A 24,658-nucleotide genomic window follows, 5' to 3' on the forward strand; every position below is an offset into this window, starting at 1 on the left:
GTCAGTATCTTGCATGACCTGCTTAGCACTTGATTTTAAGTCCAAAACACTGTACAAGAACTATAAGATCATGGTGTTGGGTTTATTAGACTTCACGAATTGATGCAGTTGTTTTATATTAGGGTTAGCAGATTACCACCTCAATAAAATGCACTGAAATTCAACTGTGTTAACATCATAACTGGAAAAATGGAAATAAACAGTTGGAAAAAATTGGTTTTCTTGTGTGTTGTTTTTCCTCCCATTATTGTGCCCTCTCCAAGAACTTATTCTTAGTTTAAAATTCTTCACCATGAACAACTTTATTTAACTTTGGAAATTGTTGCTGCTTTCCATATATATTAAAGGCTTTTAAGAGTTACTTCATCCAAAAATTAAAATTATCATTCCAACCGCTTGAGACTTTCATTCATTTTCAAAGCACGGATTAAAGGGATTGTTCACCTAAAAATTTAAATTTATCCCTTTAAGGTATAAAAAAACTGATTTCTGTTCCTCTTTTGAAAGTTCATTCCACCAAAACTTTTGATGCCTTTTTTAAAAAAAGCTAATAAAGGATATTTATTTGAATCAAGTGGTTTAATCCAAGTGTTCTAAATAGACACAATTGCTTTTATGACATTTAACAAAACCCCACCAATTCACGATCTCAACCAATTAGAATATGGTGATATGCCAATCAGCTGATCAACTCAAAACACCTGAAAAGGTTTCCTGAGCCTTCAAAATGGTCTCTCAGTTTGGTTCACTAGGCTACACAATCATGAGGAAGACTGTTGATCTGATAGTTGTCCAGAAGAAAATCATAGACACCCTTCACAAGGAGAGTAAGCCACAAACATCAATTGCCAAAGAAGCTGACTGTTCACAGAGTGCTGTATCCAAGCATGTTAACAGAAAGTTGAGTGGAAGGAAAAAGTGTGGAAGAAAAAGATGCACAACCAACCGAGATAACTGCAGCATTATGAGGATTGTCAAGCAAAATCCATTCAAGAATTTGAGTGAACTTCACAGGTAATGGACTGCGGCTGGCATCAAGAGCCACCACACACAGATGTGTCAAGGAATTTGCTGAACCACAGACAACGTCAGAGGCGTCTTACCTGGGCTAAGGAGAAGAACTGGACTGATGCCAAGTGGTCCAAAGTCCTTTTTTCAGATGAGAGCAGGTTTTGTATTTCATTTAGAAACCAAGGTCTGCAGGAAGGGTGGAGATGCTCATAGCCCAACTAGCTTGAAGTCCAGTGTTAAGTTTCAACGGTCTGTGATGATTAGGGGTGCCATGTCATCTGCTGGTATTGGTCCATTGTGTTTTCTTTAAATCAAAAGTCACTGTACCCGTTTACCAAAAAATTTTGGAGCACTTCATGCTTCCTTCAGCTGACCAGCTTTTTTGAAGATGCTGATTTAATTTTATAGCAGGATTTGGCACTTGCCCACACTGCCAAAAGCACCAAAAGTTGGTTAAATGACCATGGTGTTGGTGTGCTTGACTGGCCAGTAAACTCACCAGACCTGAACCCCAGAGAGAATCTATGGGGTATTGTCAAGCGGAAAATTAGAAAAAATGTAAATTTATTTAATACACAAGTTTCACAATTTGAGTTGAATTAATAAATGAACTTTGCCATGACATTCTAATTTTTTTTTTAGATGAAACTGTATATGACTCGTGTAGCATCAGACTTTCCTTGATCATAAAGTCACAAAATTGTTTTGATGACAACGGCAATTTATTATGAAGACTAGTCAATCTTCATTTGAAATAAAACACCCATTTTTTGAAGCCCTCTACTTTGGCACTTTCTGCATTCAGCAATCAATTAACAGAAGAAACAAAAAACGATCACACGAACATACAGTATGTGCATACTTAAAAAAAGCTACTATAACACATTCAAGTATATGTCAGCCTTAGTTCCATCATCTATATTATATAAAGACACTCATTGATTGAGTGTTTTGAAAAACACCACCTGAGAAAGAGTTCTAGGTACATTAATAAGCTTAAATAAATACTAGCCTTGGCAATCTTGCAGCTGAAGTGCTTTTTTGCGAGTTGAGATTTTAACAGTTTGGAAATGTTTCCTCATCTAATCTGAAATAAGGTATTTTCTTCTAGTGCATTTTACTTACAATAAAGGGATTTGCTGAAAAGAGTTTGTGTCTGTGAGGTCTGATGGTGTAAAAGTTGATCTCATCTCGTCTGGAAGTGCGAGGCACAGTGTGATGGGATGCAGCTTGTACGTATATGGTGACTGGTTGTAAATGATGTAGTATTTGGATGAAAAAGGATTGTGTGATCATTCCCCAAATCCTCAAGAGACAACTCAGCAGGACATATTTCATACCATGCATTAACAGGAAATGCCATTAAAATGACCTGCCTTATGTGAGAGGCCAATAATGAAAACAGTCTGGTCAGAAATGTCATGCTTTGGTATTATCTGTGCAGGTTAGGTTATGCAAATGATGAATTCTTAGAAATTAAAGGCATAGTTCACTTGTCATTAAGAACATTGTATGTTCCACACACAAAATGTGCACTACATTGAATTTGTATTTTTGTGTGAACTATCCCTTTAAAATGTAAGACTGAAGATCAGAGAGAAAAGTGGAACTGCTACACATGATCAAGTCGCCATAACAAAACAGCACAATATTACCTCTGAATTCTCATGATGCATGAGCAGAGAGATTTCCAAATTCTATCTACAACAAACACATAGTCTCTCAGTGTTAAATCAGGAGGCCTGTTAGAGGTCCAGTCAAATCTAGCTTGTCCTTGTTCCCAATGTAAGATCTCCCAAAGTGGAGAAGAACTCCTCCATCTCATTCTGAAGTAAGCGGTTGCGGGTCTCTGCATCCTCACGGGCCCTCTCAGAGTTACGGAGTTTAATTTCCAGCATGAGATACTTTTTCTTCTCCTGGTCCAGCTTCTCCTCTAGCCTTTCCATTTGGTTACGCATAGTGACACTTGATTCCTCCAGCCTTAGGAAGATATATTATGTTCAATACATTTTAAAGTTCATGCCAAATACTCTGTGATACTGTTTGAAATGCAAAGAAAACACGATACAAAAATGAAGATTTGTTTGATTTTAAGAACTAAATGTACATTTTGGTTTGTTCTTCACCCAAAATACTAATACACTATAAAAATACACTTTCAAAAAACATTTATTAATAAATTGCTTTTTATTGTAAAAGTTAATCATATGAACTCTGATAATGTCTGTATATTAAAACTAGGATAGGAGAAAATATCTTATAGTCACCATAATCTGTTAAATCACAATGTAAGAAATACTGTTTCTGGGTCCAAGCCTCTAGATGCTTCAGATGTTTATAAGCACAATTTATTCATATCACACATTTAAGCTCAGCTTTTAAAAAAAAAATCACAGCGTACATAACAGTCTCTGGGCTCACAATTAATAATGATTAATAAAAGATGAATCACTGTCTGGCCAACTGAGATTTCACTTTTGGCATCTGATAGAGTGTTTGGACCCAGAAGCAGTAATGTGCAAATATGTGCTGTTCTGTTTATTTATTTATTTATTGCAACCTGTCACTCACATGAAGTCACAGCAATAAGGGACAACAATGCAATCAGTTCAAGATGTTTTAAGTAAACTTTATGAAGCCTAAAGACAAAATACTTATCATCAATGTGCTGTGGATATCACACGTACCTTTGTATTCGAGATTCGTAGTTGGCTTTCTGTTTCTTTAACTCGTCTTTCAACTCTGTTACCAGGCTATTAAGTGCTGTCGTGTTAATATCAATATCTCCTGTGACATTCACCGCATCTTCTCCATTTCCGTTCTCACTGCAGCCTGCACTGCTCACACACATTTCCAGTGCTTCGCTGCTCTCAGTGACCTCCGAATTCCTGTCTTCACTTTGCCCTTGAACAGACCCTCCAGCTGACCAATCCACCTTCTCAGAGTTCAGTCCAGAGGGGTCACTACCCACAGAGTCGGCAACTAAGATCTCACAGGAAGATGTGGACCAGGGCGTGCTCGCGACGCTGGGTACGCTGAGACTGGATGAGGTCACGTTGTCGTAAGTGGACAGACGGTGTGACAAGGCTGAATCCTTGCCCATGCGCTCTCCTGATGATGTACGGCGGTGGCTGCGCAGAGAGGAAAGCCCGTTCATCAACCAGTTGCCTGTACTGGGCAAGGTAGACACGTCCACAGACGAGCCCCCAATTTTTGCAGGCTGAGCACGTACCCCTCCGCTCTTGAAGGAGTATTTCCAGGAGGGGAGGGATTTCACCTGTTTGCTGGGGCTGACCGTTACCCCAGCTTTTCCCTGAGGTGTCATTTTGGCAGTGGTAGGGGCACCTGTATTGATATCTAAAGATGTGGCACTGCCACACACACTATCTGCCACTTTGGAAATCTGGCCCAGCGATGAGCAGTTCAGCATCTCCTCATCAGAGATCCACTCCACCATGCCTCGCTGACCTGGAAGACAACTTCCTGTCTGCTCGGAGGACGCATCTCCCTCAGTCCCCACATATAAACGCTCATGTTCACTGATCAACACTGTCATCAGCTGCTGAACCTGGGAGGTTCCTAATAATAATTAAAAAAAATGTAAATAGCTACACTGTAAAAAATGTAAGAATAATCAAACTGGCTGTACCAGTCATTTGAACTTAAATTATATCAAACTGATAAATATGTGACCCTAGACCACAAAACCAGACAGGTATATTTTGTAGCAATAGCATTGTATGGGTTAAAATGACAGATTTTTCTTTTATGCCAAACATTATTAGGATATTATGTAAAGATTATGTCCCATGAAGATATTTTGTAAATTTCCTATGATAAATATATATTTGATTAGTAATATGTATTGCTAAGACTTCCTCAGATTTTCAGATAGTTGTATCTGGGCCAGATATTCTCAATTTTAGACGAACTCACCTTCCATCATTGAAACAGGGTCCTCTACTTTAGGCCGAAGGATATTTGGTCCAAAAACTGTCGCAAGGTTCTGAACGCTCATCTTGTTCTCATTGGAGTGTGACTGCACCTCATCTAAGAATCTACAATGAATTCATACAGTGAATACAACAGACATTCATTTATCATTCATTTAAATTAATAAGGGAATTGCTTCAACAACATCGCCTTGTACAAGAAAGCTCAGGAGATGTTATATATTTACTTACTTGCAAATGTACTTTAACAAATTATAATTAGCCTGAGGAAGAGTGTTCACCTGCATCACAAGCTCACTGAGTCCCTTCAGAAGACACATGGGAACAAGACACATTACAAATACAGGAAACAAGGCTTTTGGTGGGGGGGGGGGGGGGGGGGGGGTGCAGTGAGCTTTTCAAAACCACCCTTAATTGTACTAAATGTGCCCTTGTAGCATACTATAAATCTTAAAATTATATTTAAAAAAAATGTGCTTGCAGATAATATCACATTAATGAAATAAAAATCCAATAAATTGTACATTCATGTTCATGTTTCTATTCTTTTAAAATGATATTATTTAAATAATAAATACTCTAATACTACTTAAACATATGCTAAAGTTCACTCCTTTTTTGCAAGGACAATCATTATTTAATTCAACTTCATCTCTTTGAAGACTGATGTATAGCAGACTCACCACTTCTTCATCTTTTAGCAGAAGCTGTGCACAGGTTAGAAAGTCCTCATATTTGTTAAAGGGGATCACAGGCTCTGGCAACTCCCTGAGGTAAAGCTTCAGGAGGGACGCCACTGTGTGAACGTCAGTGTTACTGAAAGAGGTCACACAGGTCAGAGGGATACACAAATACATCAGTTTAGTTTTCGTGTCTAAATAAGTATTGTAAACTGGTCCAAGAAACTGTCAAGCACCAAACAAGCATAAGCCAACCTAGATATAGAAACTCATGCAGGTCTAAACTGGTAAAGCAAAGCACGTTTAAAACATCTTAATGCTCTTTATAACATTGATATCCACATCAGTTGAAATTGTTTCTATATAATCAGTTTATTGGACCCTCCAAAGAAAGCTGTTTGTCTGCATTTGACTTCTGCTACAGCTTGAGTGCTACTCAAGTGCTTCTAGTGCTACTAGTTCATAACTGAAACTTGGAATTATTTAGTAGAAATATTGTTGGGTTTTATGATAAATTGCACATCTCACCTGTCAAACAGAGGTTTATCCCCACAGTCAAAAGCATCCTGCAGTTCTTTGACTAGGTTGGCCTGTCCTGGCATCCTAAAGAGACCTTCCTCTTTCAGACCCTGCTCCCGTATAAAATCCACACACTGCTCCACCAGCAGAGGGGCCAGTCGGGGTCCAAACTTTCTCTCATACTGTACTGTGTCCTCCAGGCGCTGACCAAAGATACCTACAATATTACAAGAACCAGAGAAACATGTAAAAAGTGATATAGTGAAAAACTAATTTTTTTTAAACTTGCGATGACATTATCAAACTGTTAGAAATCAAAATATGCTTCACAAAATTCAGTTCAAAACTCCAAAATGTACTGTTTCAAAGACAGTATCTACAGTATCCTATAATACCTTGCAATAACCTACATCGTTTCTGCCTCGTATACTACAATCTTCAGCAAGCACACACAAGCCACGGTGAGCAAACAGACAAGACAGAGCTGTAACTTCAGGCATGAGGCACATGACAGATCCCTGCTGGCAAGGGCAGCAGTCCACTTCAGGCACAAGTGAACAGTGATGCATGAGAATGTGAGGGTGTGTGCACACCTGTTATTGCCCTCTTTCATTGTAATGGTAATCCAGCCTAACAGAGAGTATGGAGAGAATGTGGCATGAGCGCAAGCGATTACACCGAAATGTATCATATTGCTTAACCCATCAATGCCCAGATTTTTCTCAGCGATGTCTTGATTAAAATGATTTATACTATGATACTTACACTATTAAATATTCAGGATTATTTAAATAGACAACTAGTGATGGCAACGTTCCACAAGTGCTCAGTCCAGCAGGACCACTGCTTGTATAACTCAGACCAATGATATTTTACTGTTATAGCATTTATTATTAGTCACATTTTTATTGTCACATTTGTGACGACGTCGGTCTGCATATCAAAGTATCAGAAATAATTTAGGGTAACTTAACGTAAACACATCTGTTGTAGGCTTATAGCATCCTGTAAATCAATAACAAGATTGAGATATATTAACAAGTGCATCAAGTTTGGCTTGAGAGGTGAGATTTGATTGCTGTTGCTGTTGTGTCAATATAATCACATTACAATGGCTTCCTGTTGCAGATATTTAATATCATTAAAATTATATTCAAACTTTGCCTTCATTCAGAGACCCCTAAAGAATCGTTATTATAGAGGCTACCTGTAACACAATGCCTAAAGACTCTGCCAGTGCTGTTGTTATTTCTGTGTGCCTGTATATCAGCCATGCATTTACATTTACATTTATGCATTTAGCATATGCTTTTATCCAAAGCGACTTACAGTGTATTCAGGCTATACATTTTTTACCTAACATGGTAAAAAAAAATGCAGCATGATATAAGATGTGTGCCAGATATAGATCAGACTCTACCCAAATAATATGAGAATAGAAAACCAGACGTATGCTTGCTAGTTTAGTTTTCTTGTTTTCTTGACTATCTTGCCTCATAAGATAGAATGCTTAGGTTTTATTTGTATATGCGATAAGCTACCTCCTCCAAAGGGAGCCCAGATGACACGTCTAATGGCTTTGACCCAATCCTCCATGTCATTCTGGGAGTTTGCCATGAGCAGGAAAGCCTCATGGCTGAGAGCCGATCTGTCTTTCTCTCCTGCACAGCCTATGGAGACAGAGAGGGAAAAAAATGACAAATAAATAATTTGATTGGTACTAATAGCATCCAGTCCCCTGACACTTGAAAGGACCAATAAATAACTAAACATGACTAATTCTATTCACTTACATCACTGTAAATGCTTCTGTTATTTTCATTAGAACACTTGAAAACACATTTCATAATTGATTAAAAGCACATAATGCTAGTGCTGTGGCATAATATAATTCATAATTGCACAGCACATCAGCATATCCGAATGATTTCTGAAGGATCATGTGACACTGAAGAGCAATGGCTTCTGAAAATTCAGCTTTACCACCACAGGAATAAATTACATATTAAAATATTTTTTAAATGTTAACATCATGACTGTTTATTGTATTTTTGATTAACTAAATCCAGCTTTGGTGAGCATAAGACACTTCTTTCAAAAAACAAAATTTTTTACTAACCCTAAACTTTTGCATGGAACAAAATATATAAGGGGAGGCCATTTTATATTTATATTATAGTATAATTATTTCTACAATAATACTGTTATGATATAATCTGCACTGAGTATGGTTGTCTTTACAATATTTTTTATAGAATGTTCCACTAGGTGGCACCAAAGTCATGGGGAAACAGCAAATAGACAATCCAGTGATTTCTCTTTATGACATCATCCTTCATGCCAGACATTAACCATAGCAGCACAGGAGAACAGTGGTAATTCTTTCTTAAAGGAAGGACACATGAACTGAAATGACAATTGGAGAACCCGTCTTTTGAACTTAATTTTGAGCTGATTTTTATTCATTTATTCATTCAAATGAACTAGAGTGGGAGAGTTCATATTCAGTTGATTCTTTTGGATGGTTTTCAAAAGCCCAGCATGCTGTGTTAAATTCCTAGCATTATGGAACTGTGACTTCTTTTCATTTCCTTCCACAAACAGCCCTCCCTCTTCATCTACCCTAAAATATCTTCAGCATAAATTCTGTTTAACCTAGTTTTTGTGGATGGATGGTTCCATTATCGGTCTGAGCCTGGCTGCAGAATAAACTGAGTATTGTCAGGTAGCTAGTGGCTGTTTCAGACGACACACATAGGACTCCCTGAGGAATGCCTGACTGTCTCTGTCTGCATGTCTGAAAGACAGTGGGAGTGGGTGATACATTGCCTCTGTGCTTGTGCCCTTGGCAGATGCAGTTCCACTCCCTGTCTCTCGCATGACAATAATCAAAGACTTGACTTTGTAGAGAAGTAAGTGTGACCTCTTCACAAGACACAAGCTGTTGATTCTATTAGGACTGACCTTTATTTCTGTTTAGAAATGGGCCTTTGACTTTGAAAGTAGATTTTTTTTGCTCACTGAACTATAACAGACATAGATGGGTGTAACTCTTATGTTGAGTTCGGTTTAAATTTGACCCAGACAGGATTTTTTAGTTATCGTTTTATAACATTGGACTAAAACTTACAGACTTTGCTCACACAGGGCATAAGAACTTGCCACCTTGTTACACCTGTGGTGTAAAAAAATTGTTGTTCAATTTCTTGCTATATTATTACCAAATATTGGATTCAACTTTTCATTCTTTTATTTTAAAATACAGATTTTGCATTTCTTTTTGCGACAGACAATGGGTCTGTTTTTTTTTTGTTGTTGTTGCAATGAATCAATATGGTCAAATTTATCCACAAACAATGTTTTGTGTTTTTCTCTCAAAGTTGAGTTGCAAAAGTTTACATAAACAAGACTTACGACCAACCAATTCCAAAAAGAAATACAAAACTTGTGCTAACTGACAAACAAAAAACAAGTTCACAATTTTTTTTAAACCAAGATATAACATCAGGATGCCATTTCAATTATAAAACTTTACTATATTTTTATAATGAATTAAATGTAGTTTTAATTTATATTATCATAAATCTAAAAGTTTTATTTTATTTTATATATTCTTAAATATAACTGAAATCCATATGAAATTGACGTTGAATGAATGAATTTGAGTGAATCATGCTCATATTTGTGCACTACATTTGTTCTGGTGTTGCAGGTACATCAGCCCTCAGATTTTGGTTTGTCCTGGACCCTAAGGCACCAGTGGACACATTTTTATTCTGTACTCCTGTAAGGCCAAATTCAAGGTCAGGAATAATCATCACTCCACATTCACAAAATAAGCCAATATCTGAATTCCCAGGATTTTAGATGTCCTTGCCGCCCCTTATCTGTTACCCAAAGCTAGGCTAAACTGCTCACATCAACATTCTCCTAGCGTGGATATCCCAAACAGTGATTTTACTATAACATTCAGCATATTTCCACGGGAAGGTCATGGATATGGACTATTTATAAATTGAAGGACTGAACAGCGATGTGCATGTTTAGCATTCCGCTGGTGGTAAGAACCAAACAATGTCATGCCTTGCAGTCCACCCTTTACATGATGCATTGTTCAAGATAAAACATGTTCTTGGAAATTTCATCTCTTCAAGAGTTTTTTCACTGGAGCGAGACAAATTTTCTTCACTAATGTCCCATTAGTTAAATACTTAGGCGTCCGTTCTATCACACTTTCTAAAAAAAATAATATAAAGTAATAATTTGTTTTAGCTGTATTTGAGCACTACAATGCATTGTTTTGTTAAATCTTTGTACAGTAACAAAGATTTCCCACCTTGAATGAAATCACACTATAAGAGCTCAGTCATCAGCTTTTAGGTGGCTGCCGCATATCTTCCTCTCTCATGTAGAGCAAAATGGGAGGCAACGCGAAGCCCAAGGCACAGTGTGCGGTTTGGCCAGCAGTAGACTGGGAGGATATCCAGCACGACAGGCCCAAGGCTTTCAGATGAAGATCTTTATTTTAAATCCAGCACTTTGCAGACACACTTGCTTTCAGAGGTGAAAGTCTGTGCTTAACTCAATGAGAAAACTGACAGCAGGGTAAAGTTCAGCAAAACTTTATAACAACAAACATCCTTTTTTTTTTTGCTTAACAGATATTTAACATATGTATGTACTAACATATGTCTGGCTAACTGTCTCTCTCTCTCTGTGTATACAGTATATAATAATAAAAAAAACATAGGAACCATTTAGTCGAGCATAACCAATCAGAACACCCCAGCAACCACAGAGAAAATCCCTAGTAAATGCCTAAAAACCATTCGAAAGCACCTAAACAGCTTACATTCCTTTAATCTTATTTAATGTCTCATATATTTCAACTACACAAGACCTTGAAACGCACATCCAGATAAGAATTTGTCAAGTCTAACAACCTTTCTTTTTTTCTTGTTGTATTGTGTTGCCTGAAATTCTTTTCAGAAACACAAAGTCTGAATCTAGAACATTCAGAATTGATATGCTATCTAGTTAAGAGTGGTCACAGACACATCCTCATCTTCTACAAATAATCGAACTAACCGCTAATTGCGAACACAATGTGTGTCAATTGTGTTTAAATTCTTGGTGATTACGCTAAAACTAAATCTTTTCCACAAAACCAACATCCTCTAAACATCTACCATTTGGAAACTCTTATCAGTCCTGTTGGTTTAGCTCTCTCTGTGGGGCTGCTGTCTCTGGTTCTGATTATTGCAGATGAGAGCTGCTCCGTGGTGAGTTTCTGTTCTCCTTATGGGCCCCCACGACCCCCAATAGCTTCTTTATATTCTGACAGCCATTAGCTCTTCATGTGTGGCACAGCCCAGACAATCAACACTGTATCACAGAAGAGAATTACGTTAAATAAAAAATGTGCCTTAATGTATCAATCTAATGACTTGCCATAATACAAAAGGAAACACATAAAGATGTATATATGTTGCTAGCTTTATAAAACTCGCTTTAGCAAGACATATTTAGAGCAAGAGTTCAGACCCTTTGTCTTCTCAATTCTATGTTTTATGGTGTGGTTTTAGTTTTCAGTTTAATGGTTTCAGAATGTGAAAGATCGCTTTAGCCAGGCTTTCACAACTGAAAAGTTTTTGTAGATAATTGCAAGGATTATTCTGAACCATTGTGAAAAGTTTTGTCTTGTGTACAAAAAAGTGTAGCACAAGTACCCCTTCATTAATATAAAATAGTGTTTTTTGTATCTAATTTATTTAGGGATATCGTTTAGCATTATTATCATTATTAAAAATGGCCATTACACTTTTAAACTTAAATCTGTAGGTGAAAAAACAAGAGTTTCCTTTCAAACTGAATCAATGTGAGAAATATAGAATCTGTTATTTATAACTAACACGTAGCTTGATGATGGTTTGAGTGGCTAAGCCATCAAATGGGAATAAAAATGTCAAATAGTGATGATAATATTGTCGGGGGGAATGTGAGTGAAGCAAGTTCATAGTAAGTACATATACTGTACTCATACCATTAAAAAAGTTTGGATACAGTAAGACGTTTTTTAAAGAAATTAATACTTTTATTCGACAGAATGCATTAAATTGATTAAAAGTGGCAGTGAAGACATTTAATATGTGATTCTACAGCATTTGATTTCTATTTCAAATACATTGCGTTCTTTTGAACTACACTATTTGTTAAAGAATCCTAAAAAAGCAGCACTTTTTTTTTTCAAAGCATGAAAATTTCAGCTTTGATATCACAGGAATACATTATTTTAATATGTATTCTTTGTAAACTCTTTGCAAAGTTTGTAATGTTCTTTGTTAGTCGTGTTTTGGTTAACAAAGCAAGTCTGCACATCTTGGAAACTACTCAAGTACACCATAAGGAATGGCGGTTGTCCTGGTTGGGAACTGCTGCATGAGATCATGACATCTGTAAATGCACATCAGTAAAACAGAATATCACAAAGAAACATCTGTATTATTACCATCGCGATCATTTAGGAACTTCATACGAAATGTGAATCAAAATGAGCGAGGAAAGGGTTAAAAGTGTCAGTTTCAGATCAGAGAGCAGACGAACACCTTTCAGCATAGTTCAGGCAAAATTACAGGCCCTCACATTCATGCAAGACTACCTCACCAGCAGCAGCAAATCCCCTCCTCACAGCCTGTTCCAAAAATACACGGCTCACAAAGCCACAGCTTCCTGGAACTTTTTCATGCTTTTGACACTCCAGATGTTACAGACCTTACAACCCACAGCTGGATCCAACATAGATGATTTACAGGTTAAAAAACAAAACTCCCATCGTCCATAAATTCCTATCCTGCTATAAACACCGTACTGTACTTTCACCAAGGCAAATCTCACCTATCGATCCATACAAGTTGCTGTTTTAATGAGGAATGTGTATCCTTACCCTTAGCATGAACAGATCGGTGCTCCTGCAGCTTGCGGCAACCGAGCCCCATGTTGGCACGCGGGCGCCAAAGAGGGCAGCGCTACAGCTGTGCCATGTTAGTTACATCTCTGGCCCTCCTGGAAGGTGAATATGCAACATAGGTGTGTGCCAGGGGCTTGCGATTGAGTAAGAGAAAACATAGAGAAAGGAGAGGAAAGAAAGTGTGCATGGGACGAAGAAAGATAAACAGAATAGAGGAGAAAAAATGAAAAGAGAAAGAGAGAGCGCCAAGAACCCCACAGTACCATCACCGCCAGAAACCCGAAAAACAAGTCCTCCGTCTGCTTCATTCATTCATTAAAAAAGAGTTGCTGTGTTCTCTTTTCTTCAACCTTTTTCTTCCCCGCCCCCCTGGTCTGTCAGACTCGCCCTCGCTCACCCTCATGAGCGGAGCCACCACAGTGCTCATCTTTGCCAAACACTGCAAACATCCCCCTCCGAACACAAACAGACTCAGCTAATCAATCTGTGTGTGTGTGTGGTTGGGGGGTTGATGTGTCTTCTCATGGCGGGGCCGGTTGAACATTTCTGCAAGCCTGATGCACAAATCTCTGCATGTTCCCTGGATCTTTTCCCCTATTAAATCTAACAGCTTATTAATTAAAACTTCCCCTCTTTGAAGACATTTCGAAGACCACAAGGGGCTTTGTGTGTTACACAGATGCTTTTATTGCACATTGCCAGAAGGCTTTAGATCAGAGCTTTTAATGTACCAAACTGCAATCTTCACAGACAGAGCGTGATGCTTCTGTCAGCTGTAAGGACATGCTCAGATCAGACCTCCCTACTCCAGTCTTGCTTTTGTGTCGAGAGCAAGCGTAAATAGAGCCATTGTTTGAGCGACTGATATAAAAAGACCAGGACTTATGGAAAGCGGGTTTAGTTTGGTGTACTTAACAAAACAGCATTATATGCAGAAGCTCACTGTGTCCACCTTGCAAAAGGATTATAGCAGTGACAATAATAATGTATGTAGTACAGAATAAAAGAAAAATATTTTAATGAAGGCCAGTGCAGAATCTCAACAACTAATGCATGCTTCATTCTCAGCAGAAGTTGCTAAGACTTGCCTTTTGTTTGGCCTATTTTTAAGAGCTATTCTTTCTCTAAGTCCTAAGACTCTCGGAAACAAGGGATTTAGCCTTTATTCACTTTTAGTCTTAATTTCAATAATCTTGGATGCAAGACCACCAAGACACATCAGAGGTTTTTGTGTCCACTCTTCATGCAAAACAATCAATGACTAATCAGTTTTAATTTTTGCATAAAAAGTAAAAGAAAAAGTGTGTAATTTTCAAGCATGACATAGATTAAGTACATAAGACATAATCATCTGTCAATACATTTGAAATCAGTAATATAGGTCACACTTTAGTTTGGGGGCCAATTCTTATTATAAACTAACTATTAGCTATGATTTTTGCCTCAGTAAACTCCTTAATTTACTGCTTATTAATAGTTATTAAGGTAGTTGTTAAATTTAGGTATTGGGATTAAGGGATCTAAAATATCATGCAGAAAAAGGCATTATTATGTGCTTTATACATACTAATGAACAGCCAGCATGCTAGTAATATGCAGTACATGCTAATAAGCAGCTAGTTAATAGTGAGAATTAGTCCAAAATCTAAAGTGTTACCATAATATTTTGAAATATTATGACTTGTTTATTCAAATTAACTGTTGTCTATTATATTATATTTAAAAAAAATCATTTATTCCTGTGATGCAAAGATGAATTTTCAGTGCCACATGATCCTTAGAAAACATTCTGATTTGGTGCTTAAGAAACATTTCCTCTTTTTATTAATGTTAAAACTGTTGCAGTGTGTGATATGTTTTTTTTATGTATTATGTGATAACAGAAATTTCAAATGAACAGCATTTATTAAAATTAGTAATAATATTTAAGATTACACATTTTTACTTTCACTTTAAATTTAAAGCACCCTTGCAAGTATTCATTTCTTTCTGTCTTTTTTTTTTCCTTACTGACTTAAACTTTTGAATGGTGGTAACATTAATGATTTATTCATTTTCCTTCTTTTTACCTTTCATTCCATCATGTACTTGTCCATGCTTAGATTTTGCTTCAGCATGAAATTAAAGTATTAAAGTTAATTAAAGTATTAAAGTCTCAGGAAAGAATACAGACACCTCAGTCCTGAATGCCAAGTGAAGCCACGTGTTTGTATAGGTTGAACTTTTATGCTCAGGTTTGACTGCTGTAGCAACAGCTTGTGATATTTACTTGTTGTAACTGAAAGAATTCTCTCATCAGTCATTTTATGATGAAGACGGGAGAGAGTCTGAGCGTTGCTAAGCACCTAAATAAAATATCCCTGTAAAAAGACAACAGCATTTTACTATAACACCACAAAAGCTATAAAAACTTAACCGTAGTGGATGAGTTTCATAATGCAAACTGATTTTTATATAGCATTTCTGCATAGGATGGGAATAAAAAACCTGACCGGTAGAGTCACAGATACATGGAAATAAAAAGTCCAGCTGTCATGCTTCAAACTACTTAGAGTGTATATGATTTTCTAATACTTGACAGTTAATGATTGCTTTCAATGGTTTCAACACAAGCAGCTGTGTCACTAAATGCATCTTGAAGGTCTCATTAGACATGTGTCACTGCTGTGGACCACACAGGAAAATGTGTATCAGTTTCACCCATTTAGACTTTATTTTAAATCAAGGACCACCTGCAACAGCTCATGTTATCCTGACACTCCATACTGAATTCAAGGTCAGCTAAGGTCACGTCCTTAGTTTATGAGATGTTGGGTCAGGCTGTGCAGAATGATGAGATATGTGGAGGTTCCCAGAGTACATGTAAACAATAGATGCATCAGCAGAATCTGTCCCTCAGGAACATACTGCTGCATCTGTAGCATAACCCATGTGACACAACAGAGGTGGATTGTTTGCTTGAATTAGGAATTCAGGCTAATCATATATTATTCCTGATATGCGACACTCAAAACAAATTAGATGGATAAATACATAGATAATCCAGATGAATGACTCAACAATAACTTTACATTGTGGGTAATTATAAAGGTACCATTTGATACATTTGACCTCAAACAGTGGGTCCAAACAGCAGAATCGACTAGTGGAGACTACTGGTGAAATTCGGATAACACTTTACAAAAAGGTCCTATTAGTAAACTTAACAATGTATTAACAAATCATTTATTTCCTTTTTTGTGTCATACATTTTTTGGTTGAATTTTGAAAAAGGTCAAAAGAAAACAAATCAGATTTTCAATAAGGTCTCAGACTTTTTATCTTTACTGTAGGTGGTCAGCATTTTGCATTGGATTTTAGTCTTCACAAATGTCCTTCATGTATCCTCAGAGGACATCTAATGCCCTCTAGTGATTAATTCTGGTAATGAGCAAGCTGTATTTCATCAGTAACAATATGGAAGCCGCTGCTCAGAGAATGCATACACAGTGCCTTATTTATTATCTTGCTTTGCCATTATATTCCTCCTTGAGAGACAAGTAGGATGAAGAGTATAAGTAAGAATATAAAATATAACATGCACAGATTATTCCATGATGCCACAAGCCTTTAAACGCTTTATTAAATCAGACCACAGAAGATTCTGGTAAATGTAATTATCTCCTACCTGGAACTATTTCAAAAAGGTGCCGCCCAGGTTCATCAGGATTGGCTGTCAGCTCGTTGACTTGACTACCCTGCAACGGGATACATCCCTGGAGGGAAAAAGAAAGAAAAGATTGCTTTAAGCAGTTAAAGCAGGTCTGAAGGGCACTTTTTAGAACAATTTGTGTTCATTCCGAACAGTTTTACATAATTTTAAGATGTTGTAAATGAACAATTTCTCCTCAGGGATAACTGGAGTTTAGTGTTCCATTAGGCTATTGTAATTTGATAATTGATTTGTGGTGCTAATAAGCATGTACGGGGCACACCTTAAGGGCAGATAAGGCAGTGAGGGATTATAGTTCTCTGTTGTGTGCATGGCCCAATTTTACGCTGTAATCAGCAATGCTGAGTCATGCATAATTAGACCCAACCACAGTCCAATGATAAATTATGCACCAGCCTCCTTTAGCTCATCCTACATTCTTCGCCCGCCCCAGCATTAACACAGCAAAGCAAGTTCTCATTGCTTGACTAAAATTCCTCTTCGCCATTCAGCTGCAGTTAAATGAAATTTCAGAGGGTATGCATTGATAAGGGTAAATGCTTATCGGTTTACTCACTCAAATGCAAGCTGGGTACATTTATACAGCAGAGATTGAATTTAGCTGGGATGGAGATTGGGTGGGGGTGGAGAAAAAGAGTAGGAGCATTACAAGGAGTTTACAGGCTCTAAAGGAGAATAATACCAGCTGAAGGATGGATGAGCTAGAGTCAGCCATATATGCTGAGGAAAGTCATGCTGCATTAGGGGTCACAGGTCGGCCGCTCTGTATCTGCTAAATGCTTTGACTTACACTATGGCCAAGCAGGAGGGCATGGTGTTTCCAAATTAGTTTGTCAGGCTAACAGCATGCTGATGTCATCCTGGTGTAATGGAGACACTGAAGAGGATAAAGCTTTTTTTCCCAAAGCTGTGCTGGGAATGAAGCACTAGCATATTTATTTCTTATATATAAATATAAATATATATATAAATATAATATATATTATATATATATATATATATATATATATATATATATATAAGGGTTAGAGTACATTAATATATTCCATAAATAAACCCTATGAGAAATCATTCTAATATTTTGGTGCTCACAAAACATTGATTATGCTTTTGCAGCTTCCAAATCTTTTGGAAACTGTAATGCATTTTTGTTATACTTTTTTTTCAGGATTCTTAGTTGAATTGAAGTTCAAAAGAACAGCATTCATTTAAAACCGAAATCTTTAATGACATTATAAATGGTTTTACTGTCACTTTTGATATCAGTTTAATGCATACTTGATGAATAGTAGTATTAATTAAAATAGTTTTAAAAAAAGTTGTTAAATGGTAATGGTCATTTAATATTGTATATGTTTATCACATGAACATACAGTGGTCCCAAACATCAGATATGTAATGAAATGCATAACTGTCTGAATGAATGCAGTGTTCTCTCTCCGATTGATTCAGGTTGAGCCCGATAACCCGAGATGGCGTATACTTGTGGGTTGAGGGGTTCAACTTGAAAACAGCGATGTCATTAGTTTTCTCACAATCGATGCTTAAATCAGTAAAATAAATAACATATTGATTTTTTTTGAGTTATTGATCAGATATGAAATAATAAGTCAAGGTCTATTATTTTGAAACCTATTTTTACAACATTAACTGTCACCTTGTTTAGACAACAGGGACAGATTTTATTTTAATTAATGTGACTGAAAGACAATTTTATATTCCAGATAAATTATATAGTAATAAACAACCCGTCTTTAGTTTTGGTCTCAGGTTGCTCTGAAGTCTTCCCACTGTACCTGTGGTTTGGTTTCCTCCTCATCTTTGTAGAAGAAGAGCTGGTCAGTTCTAAGCACAAACCAGCGCAGCTGCCAGTTCTTCATGATGCTGCGCTGTTTCTTAAGCCAGCCTGCTTTCAGTGCCCTGTCTTGGAGGCTGGGGGACGATGGCCTGCTGGAGCCGCGGGAGAGCTCCCCCATGACCATGCTCTTAGACCTGGCTGGAAAAGTAAACACATTCAAACATGTTAGGACATATTTCATGTCATTTTTACAGTAGATTCCCATTTTGCTCATCTAAGTGAATTAGACTCTACTAGTCTGGACAAGTATATACACAGAAACACACATAAATATGCATAAATGCATTTGGCAATGCAAGCAATTTGCCCACCAGAGCTGAAAACAAGATGTATCATGCATGCTTTATGACAGGCTTCTCAGTGATGCAAAAGCTAATTTTTTTTAGCTTATTCATGAATTTAAATTCCCCTTATTTTGACCAGAGACAGCCACAAACCACAGCAAAGCAGATCAGATTGGCCAGCTGTTTTTGAGAGGCATGCCCAGTGTCACAAGCAGCTGCTTTATACTTGTGGGCCGGAAGAGAAAAAAAAATCTATCCTTGCTTTCCTGTGTGCTGAGAGCAGCAGGATAGCAGTAAACATGAGAGTGCACTCCCAAGCTTTCCTCATACAGCCATGTTTAGGATCACTCTGGAACGCCCTCTTTTTTCCCCTCATCTCACTGATCTTATTTGTCAAGTCATGACTGTTTTTTTTTCTTTCTAGTCTTTATCAGAGTGGCCTGGGACATTCCCTCTGTGCAGTTGTTTCATATTAAGATGTATGTAAAATTAACAAATAATTATTTTTTTTATTGGAAATCAAACCATATTCATTTCTTTTCATGTTATCACATTTGCACAGTGAAGTGAACATGAATTTTAAATAATTGTATGTATTACTTTAAGTTTAATGCCAATTTAATGTTTTAATGCTAATAAAAAATAATTGTTGCAATTATACTTTATTTATATACTAATATATACTATTTTTTATATATTTAGACAAAAATCCATTTTTATTTTGTTGCTTCTTTGACTTAAAGTTTTTAAACATTTTATTGGAAAAGTATTAGAATATCATTAGAATATTCTAATATAATTAATAATATTAGTTTTCATTCTGCTAGATTTTTCTCAGTAACATCATCCTCCAGGATGTGATGTCAATTTTGGTGGACGAACATCAACACAAACATCAGTAATAACAATGGATTTAATAAACTGTGTGATTATGTTTATTGTGTTCATTGTGTAAACTGTGTGATTATGAAATGATGAATTTTTTTTTTGTGGTTTGTCTCACTGTTAAACATTCTGCCATGCTTTATGAAATTACATATATTATTATTATTATTCTTTTTATTTTATTTTTTTTACAAACATTGTATTTTATATATATATATATATATATATATATATATATATATATATATATATATATATATATATATATATATATTGTATTACTCTATATTATAATATTATATATATAAAAAGTAACAGCATCATGTCACATGTAAGTGAAATCTCGTAAATCAAATACTCAAGCTATAATTACCCTTCCTTAAATTTCAACACAAGTATATTATTTCTTTCTGTGTTCCAGAGTTGAAAAGGTACTGCATAACAGCAATGACCTGACCGCTCCTCAGTCTCTCTGTCTGAATGAAGGGCTGCAAATGCCGCCACTCTGATTCAATCACTGTAAGTAATGGAAGCCTCATCAGTGTTAATGTATACCTCACAGTCTCGTGGAGAGAAAGAGTGAGAGAGCACAAATGGGACAAGGAGGGTGGGGGAAAAGCCCCTAAAATCATCTTGCCCTTTGAACAACAGTCTCCAGGGACACACATAAAGGTGTGTTTTCCTATTACCCATAAACCTGATGGCCAACTCTCAATAAGGTTGCTGAATGGGCAGAACATTCACATTTAACATCAGAATTTTCCTCCATTTGTCTGATTTTATGCCCTTGTGACGTTCAGTCTAAAAATACCGGAAGTCTGACCAGACCCATGCATATTTTATTCAGACTCATTTTTTTGGAATGACAAAATAGCCTTTTTTATGTGTCTGCTCCTTAAATATTCTTTCAGGGCTTTGGTACTGAATTTGAAGACTTGCTAAAAATGATTAAGAATTAATATCAACAATCAATCTCTGCCTAAAATGATCATCCTGCTTAAAATAGCCCTGTAATAGAGTTTCGTACAAGACATGTTTTATGAGGACACCTTGAGTATGGCACGAGGAACAGAATAATAATGAATTTTATGTAGCTTCTATTGGTTTGTATTATTCCTTATAGTTCAACTAATCCAGCTTTATTAACAACATCTCGTAGTTTACAGTAGGCATCAAAAATAAATATCTGCAAAATGCAAGTGAATAAATAGATCCATTATGACTTAATTTTTTTCCACTTGTACTGCCAAAAACATCTGAAGTTTTGAAATGAATGTTAACATGTGATGTAAGATTAAAGGAAAATCTAAATAAATTGTTTTAAATATAAAAGAATTCTGCTATCTATCCACCAGTCCTACTTCCTGATAACAAATTCTGCATAAGTACAGCACAAAACTCAAAGCCTATTGTCCGTCAACCAAATGTTCCTACACTAAGAGTAAAATATCAGAGAAGTCAGCAAATGAAACCTGGCTGGCAGTGTCTTTGAGCCTGCTGTGCTGGAATATGTGCTGCAGCCGCTTAAAACACAGCAAACCCTATACCCTCATCAAAAGTGACACAATCCATATGCAAGATGACAAATGCAGAGCCCAGCAGACAGACAGTGTACTTCAAATGCTCCTGTTTGGTTTATGTTGCACAGCAGGCAGAAATCAATCCACAAATAGCCTTTTACTGCTGAAGCAGACAAGTCTATTCTCCAGGAGAAATAATCAGGAAAAACCATGCAGTTATCAGTTCAACTTTAAAAATGATATTGCGCCCGTTTTGTGCAGCATGGAATTGATCAATGGTAACATTTTACAATAAGGTTCAATTAGTTACTGCAATAGGTATGATAAACTAACAATGAAGTATCTTCATTGCATCAACATTTATTAATCTAGGTTAATGTTAATTTATAAATACACTAATGTCCATTCATAATACTTTATTTATACAACTGTTAAAAATCCATTAATATATGTGGACATTTACATTAACTTAACATAGTTCATAATTTACATTATAAGCCCTGTTTGACATTCAGCTGTTATGATTTATTACACCTGCAAGTGTCGAAACTACAATTCATCATAGACCAAAACTAGCATGTAGGTAGAGTTCATGTACAGAAAAAATGGCATTGGATTATAATGTTCACAACTATTCTTGACTTGTCTGCATCGTGTACTGTACACTCTTGAAAATAAAGGTTCTTTATTGGCAATGATGTTTCTATGAAGAACCTTTAACATCATGGAAAATTTCCATTCCACAAAAGGTTTTTCATGGTAAAAAAAACAAACAAAACAAAACATTCTTCTTATTAAAATCTTGTTCACATTAAGAAAAAAAAAATTGTTCTGTGGGGAAACCAAAAATCATTCTTCTACATTGCTACAAAAAACACCTTTATTTTTAAGAGTGTATGAAAAAATCCCACTATGAAATATCAGGCACGATCAGCATGTGATCCAAATCATGACTTCCTGGTTAAGGAGTGTGACACAAAGCCAAAGACCACTTACACTCATTAACCACTAATCAAGCTGAAAGATGTTACCAAGCAACCGCCCGGTCTATTGGATCACTGCCACAGAGCCTCAGAAATATCCAGCCCATCACTGAGCTGTGAGATCAGCGGACTGGTGGAGCAGGAGCCGGTACTGAGCGCAGCTAATGCAGCCAGAAGAGGGTGTTGCTACGGATGGGAACACAAGACACTGATGCTGAGAAACAGCCGTGAGAATTAAAGGTCTTACCTCTCCTGGACTGTCTTATCTTGGGACTTAGCATGGTGTTCATAGCTGAGCAACACTGTCCTCCATCCACATGTTGGGATCCGCACTCTACTCTCCTCCTGAGCCTCGCCCTGTTGCACCTCTTCCGCCTGCTCTGGACAGCATCTGTCTTCCTCCCTCCCTTCCCCTCTCTCTCTCTTTCTCTCTCCCCCCTTCATGTCCCACTGGCCCACTGCACAGAGCAGCACACTTCCTGGGCCCCTCCCACTCTCATCATGCAGAGGCAGCCGGAGAAGATAGACCTCTTGCACACTCTCAGATCCACCCTTACCCATAATGCATTATTTATCCCACACCACCCAAATTAATTCCACTCTGGACCAGCCATTAAAGGCCTGGATGATTACACTCAATAATTCAGTGAAGCAGAAACAGAAGGGCTTCTGCCATTTATTTCCCTTCGCTGTCCCTCCTAATTGGCTCTTTATTATAGTGACTGTATCTGCATGTGCCTTTGTGTACCATTTAGTTAGACTTCTGTATTTCCCTTCTTCACTCTACGTTTGTTGTTTCCAGTCAAGGTTTTACTCATTGCAAATCACTTCCAAAAACAAAACAAAAACAGATGTTAAAGGGTTAGTTTGGCCAAAAAAAATACAATTATGTCATTACTCACTCTGATGGGTTAAAAACCCATATGCTATTTTTTTGTTTGTTTTTTGCCTATACCACAAAGAGTATTTTTGAAGAATTTAAACTTGAATGTCATTTATGAAAAGAGCAGCATATAAACTTTCAAAATATAATGTAAACAACATGGGGGTGAATAAATATCCGATTTTTATTTTTAGGTACACTTTTTATTCATAGCTACTTTGATAAAAAAAAAGTTTCCTGAAATAAATTCTGTCACACTTTTCATCAATGTTACATGTATTGCATTTCGCAACAGTAACAATACTTTGACTGCAGAACTACATAGTGAATGTACAGTATGTCAGAGGGTTTGAGAATTCATCTAAAAAGTTTATGCTGAAAGACTCACAATAAGAGCTAAATAAACCAAGCCTCTTATTAATTAGGAATTCAATTAAGCATCTAGAATATACTACATACACAGTCATAGTTTGTATACATTTTATGACCTGTGTTACTCATAGTAAAGTTATAAGAGATGTTGCAATTAAATTACTATAAGAACACTTTCAGTCAAATAAGTCAAATGAACAAAAAAGTAACTTAATTACCTAAAAATCTCAGTTGTCTCTCCATCGTAGTAAACAATCCGAGTTGTACAATACATTAGGGCTTATGATTTAGCTTAGTCATGTATGGCATTTGAAACTAACAGCTTTAAATATCCTTGTAAGTAAAAGGAGAACCAATAGTGGTTCTCAGAAGAAAAATGGTCCCTCTGATACAAACACTATGAGATCAGTGTTTTTTTATGTTCACTACTCTAGATTAACTAAAGTCTAGCTAAAAATATGTAGTTAACTGCATTTCAAAGGGAAAATTTACAAAAGCGGAGAGCTGTAAAATCACAAGAAGGCTGGTAGACTGACAGAGACATCTAAGGAAATGACGACTGCTAATGCAGAAGTGAAAACAGCAGTGCAGTGTGCATGTGCCTCTTATTATGGCCTTATATGTCAGTTAGTAGGATGTTTTCCTAAACTTAGTACTGATTACACAAATTCAATAAATGAAGAGCAATAATATCAAGTAGGGCAAAGTGGTATGAATAACATTATTACTTTATGGAATCGAGCCCAGGGCAGTGTAAAATGTGTGATTGTCCTGGAAAAGTCATGTTGTATTAAGTGTAAATACAGATAACGGAGGAAAATTCTTTTTGAATTAAACATCTAAATGTAATTCGGACTCCAAGTAAGCCTGCAACTATCATTAAAATAAAATCAACCAAATAAACCAGCAGTTAATCTGAATTATCATTTAATCCAATAATAGATATAGAGGGAATGAAGATGATGCACTGATTCACTGTGAAATACTTTTTTTTAGTTTTTACTTAAAAATATTAAATGAGAGATCAAAAT

At 36.5% G+C, this 24,658-nt stretch overlaps 1 protein-coding gene across 4 annotated transcripts; it reads right to left on the reverse strand.

Annotated features, from left to right (window-relative positions):
* Nucleotides 1-1,711: 1,711 nt before the first annotated feature.
* LOC132156975 (rho GTPase-activating protein 22-like) lies at nucleotides 1,712-24,512 on the reverse strand. Of its 4 annotated transcripts, none has more exons than XM_059566070.1 (10): nucleotides 23,846-24,512; nucleotides 18,639-18,838; nucleotides 16,798-16,885; nucleotides 7,705-7,833; nucleotides 6,173-6,380; nucleotides 5,648-5,780; nucleotides 5,196-5,269; nucleotides 4,948-5,069; nucleotides 3,699-4,590; nucleotides 1,712-2,991 (listed from the first exon to the last, which is right to left on the reverse strand). In XM_059566070.1, exons 1-10 carry the CDS (start codon nucleotides 23,868-23,870, stop codon nucleotides 2,775-2,777), a joined length of 2,088 nt encoding a protein of 695 aa, XP_059422053.1. In that variant the 5' UTR covers nucleotides 23,871-24,512; the 3' UTR covers nucleotides 1,712-2,774. The 4 variants fall into 4 exon arrangements, with proteins under 4 accessions (XP_059422053.1, XP_059422052.1, XP_059422055.1 ...); XM_059566069.1 differs by lacking the exon at nucleotides 23,846-24,512 and adding an exon at nucleotides 22,620-22,777; XM_059566072.1 differs by lacking the exons at nucleotides 16,798-16,885; nucleotides 18,639-18,838; nucleotides 23,846-24,512 and adding exons at nucleotides 13,107-13,225; nucleotides 13,394-13,475.
* Between the last annotated feature and the right edge of the window lie 146 nt (nucleotides 24,513-24,658).

Source organism: Carassius carassius, chromosome 14 (assembly GCF_963082965.1).
Source record: "Carassius carassius chromosome 14, fCarCar2.1, whole genome shotgun sequence".
Taxonomy (NCBI): Eukaryota; Metazoa; Chordata; class Actinopteri; order Cypriniformes; family Cyprinidae; genus Carassius; species Carassius carassius.

Excerpts from the sequence above, each read along its gene's own strand:
- LOC132156975 (XM_059566069.1), bottom strand. The coding sequence starts at position 22,662 with ATGAACACCATGCTAAGTCCCAAGATAAGACAGTCCAGGAGAG. Across the intron at positions 6,381-7,704 it reads CTGGGCTCCCTTTGGAGGAG|GTATCTTTGGTCAGCGCCTG; the intron begins GTAGCTTATCGC and ends GTAATATTGTAG. Across the intron at positions 4,591-4,947 it reads CCCTGTTTCAATGATGGAAG|GAACCTCCCAGGTTCAGCAG; the intron begins GTGAGTTCGTCT and ends AATTATTATTAG.